Source organism: Dreissena polymorpha, chromosome 2, assembly GCF_020536995.1.
Source record: "Dreissena polymorpha isolate Duluth1 chromosome 2, UMN_Dpol_1.0, whole genome shotgun sequence".
NCBI classification, from domain to species: Eukaryota; Metazoa; Mollusca; class Bivalvia; order Myida; family Dreissenidae; genus Dreissena; species Dreissena polymorpha.
In genome coordinates, this window is record NC_068356.1 from 155286108 (window position 1) to 155295789 (window position 9682).

The 9682-nt window shown below is 34.1% G+C and overlaps 1 protein-coding gene across 2 annotated transcripts; it reads right to left on the reverse strand.

Annotated features, from left to right (window-relative positions):
• Positions 1-2203: 2203 nt before the first annotated feature.
• LOC127867934 (uncharacterized) lies at positions 2204-5198 on the reverse strand. 2 transcript variants are annotated; one of them, XM_052409451.1, is made up of 4 exons: positions 5092-5198; positions 4036-4118; positions 2673-2768; positions 2204-2420 (listed from the first exon to the last, which is right to left on the reverse strand). In XM_052409451.1, the coding sequence occupies exons 2-4, from the start codon at positions 4108-4110 to the stop codon at positions 2220-2222; spliced, it is 372 nt and encodes a 123-aa protein (XP_052265411.1). In that variant the 5' UTR covers positions 4111-4118; positions 5092-5198; the 3' UTR covers positions 2204-2219. The 2 variants fall into 2 exon arrangements, with proteins under 2 accessions (XP_052265411.1, XP_052265412.1); XM_052409452.1 differs by lacking the exon at positions 5092-5198 and having other exon boundaries at positions 4036-4178.
• Positions 5199-9682: the final 4484 nt, after the last annotated feature.

Below are 9682 nucleotides of genomic sequence, written 5' to 3' on the forward strand. Positions count from 1 at the left end.
CCTAATGAATCAAACAATTACATGTAAGCCAATCATGTTCTAAGAAACATAAGAAACTTGGAGATACATAACTTAAATGCATTCACATGTGTATGCATACCTTTGTCTGTTATTTTTGGTTGACTGGTGCTGGGAAGCAGAGTTTCAAGGTCTTCAGTATTTCATTTTCTGATAATTCAGAAGAATATTGTTCATCTTTCGTGTAAATCATCAAGATCAAACATATATATATAGTTATAATATAACAATGATGGAAACAACCGAAGCACACCAAATAAATATGCAGTTAGTGCATTGAAATTGAAAATTAGAGGTAGCCAATGTAAACCTTACTGAGCACAAAATGAGTGTAAGACTTTAAAGTCGCCTTACCTGGTCGTCTCCGATAAAAAAGAATTACCTTGCATAAGACAAGTATATTTCAGAAATGTTTGTAATTCTTTTTATCACTTCAGATAATCAAGTTCGGTAATGAGGGCCCATTATTAACATTATGTTTACTGTATGAATTTAACACTAAAAATGCGACATACCTACAATACATTCGTCGTCCACATCAATATCGTCTAGCAAATTGACAGAATTTCTGGTAATTTGTCCACTTTCCATCATCATAAGCAGCTTGCTGACTTTGGCAACCTGCATGGTTTCCATCTGGTAATCTGTAGAATTCTCTATGTACCCGAATGTCGTGGACCAAGAAATTTAGCTAGAATGTCTATTTCATTTTCAGACAAGTTAAACAAGCTGAGTCATTGTGGCAATATGTTTCCTTAACTTTGTAGAACGAAGCCTTTTCGTGATTCAGCTCCACAGTCAATTGCAATTGAACGTAATACATCTGTCCCACGAATAGGCGATTGATGCAGATTTTGTTGGGAAAAGATATTTACTATTTAAACAGTTGTTAGAGAATTTCTGCTGCGTATGAGCAGGTCGATATTTCTTTCACCTGTCTTGAAACAGTACTGCAGGCTATTTCGACCGTCGTTTTGCAATAATCTCTGTACGTGTAAAAATAACGGCACAGGTTTTTTTTCCAGTTTTGTTAAACATCCATCTAATTCTCCATCGTCATTTGTCGATTTGTGTTTGTAATATTCTTCGACTGTCATTTTTGACACATCGCCTGATCGTTCGATTAAAACACAGCAGCTTTCAGACAACTTATGCCATGCTTGCCTTTTCTCGCAATTACTTGCTGATTCTTGTAAGGTATTTGCATGTGGTTTCTGCTTTATTGTCGTAAGTATTCAGACATTACTTTGACATCATTTGCCAATGGCACAGTTCTTTCTGACTGTTCTGCTTAGCCTCATGGAAAGTGTTCTAAGGCATTGGAAGACACGTCATCCGTCCAATTAATTTGAAATAGTTGGAAAGCTCCTCAGCCCTTGTTTGCAGATCCTGGTTGTTTGTTCGATTCCTTTCGAAATTAGAATTTTTAGACATTTCTGAAGCGTGCCAATCTGTAAGGCTAATGATGGTGTAGCATAAGTATTGGTGTTTCCGTCGAAGCCTGCAACGTTTTTGCAAGATTGTGTAATAAATTTGAAAGCATCGGGATACATGAAATTCTCCAAAGACTTTTCAACATTGCCTGAACAAGATCGCATGTCTTTCAGCAATCTAACTTCTCTTAACTTCTGTCTAATATAATTGTGTTGCTCTTCATCATGGCCCCTTTTTGTACAGAGTTTTTCACCGAATGCAAGGATTGTATTATCACTTTTGACTTTGCGACTTATTTCGTCGTTTCTCATGGACTCGATTTTCTCGTCTTAAATAGTGCTTCCTTCTTTTGATTTTGGTAATAGCAGGCTGCTCTCTAAAGCGAGTCGTTTCTTGATGCCCGCCGCATTTGTAAACTTAAATTTTTGAGTGTGCCTCCACAGGATTTTCTTCGGGTATAACCCGTAACAGTAAGGACAAGGTCATACTCGTCTGCAGCTACGCGTTGATTGTGACGTTGTCTGTATGACACAAACAGCTGTCCTTGGCCATCTCACAATACTTAAACATTATGGAGATGGTTCCCAACGTTCCTTATTTTATCATACATTTGTTTATTTTCTGCTGAATTTTCCGTATTAATAGATCTTTCACATCTTGCCCATCTTTATGCTGCGAAAGCAATGTTTTTTTTAGTTTTGTTTGAGCCTTTCGCAAAACATGCAATAAAATCTCTTATCGTAATGTCTGTATTCACTGTTATTTGTTTAAGCGATGGTGATGTTGGTTTTGTGTGCCTCTGCGGATGATTCGTCACGTTCACGAGATTGCAAGGATTCAACAGGAGGTAGTGTTGACGCTGTCTTCTTTTGAAATCTTTGAATGTTTGGTATGAGTTCGACAACTATCGACTCATCTGACGATGCATCGCCTTCTTCCGGAATATAGTCTTTGTCATTGTCACTATCCTGTAAAATAAAGTTGTTTTCCTGTGTGTGAGATCATATAAAAATATGAAAATATCACAACATCATAATTTGTTGTTGGTGAACTACATCCATAAAAATGTGTAAGTGTAACATAACACTTACCAGAATGCATGTCTTAATTACAGTTCGATACTAGAGCTTGAAAAAATTCGGAACTTTATATAATCTTAGATAAAATGTTTAAATGTGTGTACTGTATTGCAATCACAAAATCGTTATAAGTTTACGTACATCGATATCCGATGATTCACTGTTCAACATATTTTCTGCTGCATCTTGTGAATTGTACTCGTGTGCAGTGTCGCTATGTTCTTTAGTTTCGGTACTCTGCAACACAATTCAATAAGACAATAATAGAGTAAGATTCATACATCCACGTTACTTAGTATCAGTTGAAATTGCAATTCTTTAGTAGCAGCATTTTCAATTGATATCATCACTCATGTGGCTTTTATTATGATGTAGAAAATCTAAGTGACATGAGAATTTTGTGTAAATGTTTGCAAACCGATGGTATAATACAAGTTTAATTCACCTTCGTCCAAAATAGTTTACTTTTGCTTATCTTACATCACATGTTTTATTTTTTGCCGTTCACTGTCATTGGGGAAGATTTGAAACAGATTGATAACTTGTTTTGTCGACATAATAACAAACTGAAAAACACCCATAAAACATTTTTAAAGGTTGCATGTAAATGATCAATTTCAACAAAACGGTTTCAAATTTAACATATGTTTGATTATTTATCTTGAACGTATCAAGCTTGTTTAAAGATTGGCTGAATGCAAGTCTTAACATATACCAGGTTGTTCCAAACATGTTATCAAAGTTCAAAAAAGTATACAAGGAATATTTTTTTACAGATACTAATAAGAATAAATTTATGCACGGTTAAATGAAAGGTATTGTACTTCTCTGGACAAATGTGTTGGAAGAAAAAAGAACTGGTGAACGGACTGTGGTTCACGGTAAATCCTGTATGTATTGTGCGGTGGTTGGTGTAAAATGAACTATCCTTTCTTACCCATGTCAGAATGTATCGTATAGCAAAATATCGAGTAGATGCTATTGTTTTTTTGTCGTTAAGATAAAATATCAACCAATGACCATAGGTAACACGCAAGTTAAATTTCTTAATGTCTCAGAGTTTCATACACAGTAATTGGCAGCGTATAAGTCTTACACTGAAAATAAAAATTAATGATATTACACTTCTTGGATAAGCGTGATAACGTTTTTGTGATTATGATGAAGTCGATGTTTATAAACTACAGTGGTTAATACACATACGCACCAGTTTCATTGACAGGTGTAAATTCTAAATTCTTTGTGTATATGAAGATTTTGAAAGACAAGTAGTTCAAAGTCACTACAACTGGTAAACAATATTTTATCTTTTAAAATTCGCATAACATGTTAATATAATGATCATCGACGTACGTGTTATGTTAAGCCCAAATACCAATTAGCATCACCCGGAATAAATATTGGCACAATATAATTTAAGGCAAAATTACGCCTATTTCACTGAAGACTAAACCAAACCAGAAAATACGCCTTAGTAGCTTCGACATAGTGAAATAGTACAAACCGTCTCATCGACTTCTTCCGTGTGTACGGATGTTGTTTGTCCTGGTTCCTGGCTGTCCGTAGATCTAGTAGTCATTGTGTTGCCTATTCACAACAACAATAAAAAATGGTATAACACATAATCTAGTCAGAGTTAAAAAGTTCGTTATTCATAAAACATTAGTACAACACATTGACATTAATTCCTTGTACACAAATTACATTAATTTCATGATATACATAATATGTATTTAGGCATGTGTAGTTATAACAAAATCACTAAGGAGCCATAATTCTTACAAAATGTTGTTTACAGTAGTCTGCTCTTGTTATAGATTGGGGTCATGTTGGTAAAGAAGTATGCAAAATATAAAAGCAATATGTCAAGGGACATAGAACATATTTGAGGTGGTACGTAAACTTTAACAAAGATTTATCAATAATATGCATATTTTAAGTGGAAAAACGGGGCCATAATTCTTACAAAATGCTTGTTACAGTTGTCTGCTCTTGTTTATAGATTGGGGTCATGTTGGTAAAGAAGTATGCAAAAATATAAAAGCAATATGTCAAGGGACATAGAAAATATTTGACGTGGTACGTAAACTTTCACAAAGATTTATCAATAATATGCATATTTTAAGTGGAAAAAAGTGACCATGATTCTTACAAGATTGTTACAGTTGTCTGCTCTTGTTTATAGATTGGGGTCATGTTGGTAAAGAAGTATGCAAAATATAAAAGCAATATGTCAAGGGACATAGACAATATTTGAGGTGGTACGCAAACTTTAACATTCCAACGCTCACGCTAACGCTCATGCTAACGCCGACGCCGGGGTGAGTAGGATAGCTCCACTATATATATATAGTCGAGCTAAAAACTGCCTAGAGCTCTACTCTGTTTAATGTATATTTATAAAATATATTCTTGAAATATGTACCGTAAAACAAGCTTTGTAATCAAATGATATTTATATAATCGATCTTTAGAATTCGTCTTTCAGTATTACTTTAACGTTTACATAAAAGCGCTTTTTACTAGTAATTAAAAATTATAAACATAATTAAAAACTTACCTTAGTTTAATGCGTTTGTTCGCTCGAAACTCCATTTTTCCAACTGACTTTCACTAAATGATATAAATACCGAGTGTATGATTTTTAAACAGCGCAACCGGGGAACTTTTATAAGCCTGGATACACACTCGATTGTAATATGGTCAAGATTTGTGTATATTTTGTGCATGCCACAAACCCGCTAATCGGGAAGGCGTTGGATTTCTAATTTAAATTGACAGTTTGGTATTCATTCACGTAGATTAGAGTTTTCGCCTAAAACCAACCGGGGAATTCCCCGGTTGGTAGGTGTTCCCCGGTTTGTTGGTGTGTATTCATACGATTTTCCCCGGTTTGGTAGGTTTTACAATACTCACACACACACACACACACACACACACACACACACACACACACACACACCACACACACACACACACACACACACACACACACACACACACACACACACACACACACACACACACACACACACACACACACACACACACACACACACACACACACACACACACCACACACACACACACACACACACACACACACACACACACACACACACACACACACACACACACACACTCACACACACACACTCACACACACAACACACACACGCACGCACGCACGCACGCACGCACACACACACACACACACCCAATATCTTTATTTCTGTCACGTTACATGATAATAACAGACATAGCATAAGCATATTGCCGTAGCAACGCAAACAATAAACTCGATGGATAGTTCGTTGCTCTTTATTCAGTTGTTAACATAAGTTTCCAAGTCTATATCATTCTTTAAATTAGATGTTAATGAACTATTTCCAAGTCCATATAATTCTTTAATTTAGTTATTAATGCAATATTTTTAAGTCCCTATAATTCTCCAAGTTACAAATAACGTTTCAAAGACATGACAAAATCCGTCCAAATCCATCCTGATAGGACCCACCCTACCCCACCAGGGGTTGGGTTCTAAAAATAAAACTCTTCTTTTTCTCCTTTGTGTTAAATCCTTTCTTTTTTAGTGTCCAAAACGCATTCTTTATATACATGTATCGTTACATAAACATGTCAATTTGATGGGTCAAACCAATTTGTTGAAATGCACATACGGAAACAAACACATGTATCATTACATAAACATTTCAACTTGATGGGTCAAGCCAATTTGTTTATTAGCTGGTAATTGCAACAATACGGAAACAAACATTTATCAACCTAGTAATCTTGTCATGATCTACACCTTAAGCGGACTGAACCCGTGCGTCTGCTGTCAACAAATTAATGAATTTCGGCCATACTGACGTAAACCAGGGCATGCATTATTATCAAATATACACCAATTATGCGACAGCATAAACATCGCTATTGGTCGTGAGACTGCGTTCTATCACATGTTATTCGATATACATAGTTGAAAGCATGTTTTCAATAACAGAGACTTTAGTGAAGTTTCATACTACATTGCATAACCAAATTTTATTTTTGTAAAAAAGTCGTACCGGGGACAGTTGTGCTTTACATATTTTATGTTTTTATTATATCTTTGCATTGAATGAATATTGTTTCAGTGATACAAATTTATACAGATTTTTCTTTTCATTGATTAGACGTTTTCTGCGGTAATTTTATTAGACTATTTAACCGTTATGATATTAGTAAAGTCATATCAAGAATATATTCGTCCGAAAATAGTAATGGCAGATATTAGTATTACAATGTATGAAGTAAAAAGATCTAATTAAATGTAAGAAGCGTCTCAACGCCAATGATGGTAAATAGGCAAAAGTATCAACAATTTACAGCATATGGTAATGTTTAGTAAAACGCACAAAGACATAATTTGTATGCAATATTCGAAAGTTGCTGGTTATAAGAAATAAAAAACATATTCATATAAATACAAAACATAGTACACATATTGGTTACATCTGCTAGAAGTTCGGTAGACTATACAAATGCTTAAGAAATGTAGTCAAACGTTTTTAACGAGATATATAGTCGAAGTGCATAAATAATTTATGTATTAATATATAATAGTTTACAGTTAAGCATCTATATATATATATCATAAGGTGAATGTAGTCGGAATTTACAAGGCATTTGAGAGCACATGCAACGAATCAAACACTATAATAATGTACATCAGATTTAGTAATTTAATATAAGTTAAATTGCTCATAACAAGTGTGTTCATTGGATAATTTAACCTCATAGGATCGAAAAGATGGATTTAATCTAATTCGTTTGCTTGAGTATGGAATCAGTGGTATGCAGCCTCTGATGAAATTAATTTTAGAACAATCGATTTACCCAATTGACCTGACCTACATGCCGAAATCGAGATCGCGTGTAGATCAGAGTTGGTTGTGTATAAGCAGTGCGTTTATGAATGAAATTGGAAAGTTTTGCACGTGCTCTGCAAAAAGTCACATGCGGGATTACTGATTTGGATTTGCCTTATGCCCAAACCAAAAAAATCAACAATAAATCGTATGAAAATCGCGAACAAATCGTTAACAAATCGTACTTTTCCGATGTATTAGCATGATTTCAATACGATTGATTAAATCAATCGTTAACAAATCGTGCACCATGAAGAAAGTCCCGCCCACGATTTATTACCGATTCATTATATGAACACGATTTGTTTACGATTGATATGAAATAGAAATTCTCATCAGTACCATTTATTGCAGATTCATTATACTTCACATTATAATACACTGATTTCAATACGATTCATTAGAAACATATATTTTGATCAATACCATTCATTAACGATTCATTGTACTCAAATGATGCTCAATTCAAATATGTCTTGATCTTCTGAAAGATGAACAAGAGTGCTGTATCATCTTGGTTAGAATCGATATAATATATGTCTCCCTATATTTTATCGCATAATAAAATATGGGCAATAGTTTTGATGTGCAAATGAAATCACTTACTTGTAAGTGCATTCTACGCACTCATGATTTAAATTATATGCCCAAATCTTGAAGGACATATTTATTTTTTCTTAAATAATGCATAAATTGACTAAATGCTAGCTGGTGTGACCTTTTTTCATAGTCAAGCAGAAAAGCTGATGCGGACTTCCAGGCTATGACAATAGATGCGGACTTCCAGGGCGAGGCTATGACAATAGTCTTATTTTGAAAGTAAATCTTTTTTTCAATCATTCAATGTACTGTTTTTTTAATTGCAGATGTTAATTAAAGTAAAACAAAAAAACATTGCACTCAGCCATTTTAATACCGGTATCATACAAGTCTACACATTTTTCTCGTACTTGTTTGGGTCAACAGAAAAAAAAACTTTGTTGTCAACATCAACACATACACACATTTCAATAATGTCTGAAGCATCTACAGTACAATTCCTTTTAGTAGATTTCAAATACTGAAACTGACTCAAATCTACCATATAATTATTGGACACTAATTTCTGCTCAGTTGTGCTTCCCTAAGACAAACTATTTACACAATATATCTGGCTCAACTAGTTAAATGCATGCGAATGTTTTAACAGTTGAATTTTCACTAAATTGGCCATACCATAGCACAATGCCAGAAAATCATCACCGTTCAAATTAAACTTGATAGAATATGAATTTCTCTTGTGCACACTAGTATATTCCTTACTTTGAAAAACAATACCTGTGCTGTTACATAAATAATGGTTGTGTTTAATCTACAATAGTATAGCGGTTTTAGCCTTTATTGTGCTCACATCACCAACGTGATTATGGAGGTTTCTCAACCACTTGGTACTTGTAATTTGAAACTACATCTGAATCACTGCTTGCTGGAATGTGTACAAACTCTTCTGGTTGGCTGCTTACAGATTGTGAGCCTAATTTGAATGTGTAAACAGAGATCCATGCAGGACATGTTACTAGCTTGAAATGTAGTTTCAAAACAATGTTTGGACTCTTTAAAGTTGAAGTTTTAACAATATACTGACTTACTGTCTTTGATGAACATTTTTAAACAATTAAGTAGAATGTAGAAATGAACATATTGTGTGTGACAACAAAAAACGAGGAATTCAGTGAGTTATGAAGTGCATGGCGGCCTTTTGGATTATTCTTTGAACTATTAAACAGGTTTGTATTGTTTTTCTTTGCATTGTTTTCTTATCATGTTATGTTTTATTTAATGATATTGCTTAACAGTTGCAAATATCTGTTTTGGTGGGTGATTATTAACATTTAAAATAAATGATGAAACCAAGTATCTTTGCAGTAAGTTCACATAAAAGACATAAGTCAGTCAAGATTTGGCTGGTATCTCTATCTTACAAAACCAACATATATAAGTTGTAAAAATCAATTGCTTAATCAGTGACCAAATGAAATGGCAATGTAACCAATTATAAGATTTGTTAATCAGACTACTCTGCCACGAAATTAAAAGCAAATTGTTTCAATTACAAGCTATCAGAAAGCTATTGTTATCACTTACAAGTGTGAAGCAAAAACTTAATATAAAGTAGTTTGCAAGTTGTAACTTAATCAACATTACAGCTGATTCTCTTTTTATCTCGCACCCAATGAACTGACCTTCATATGCCAAAAA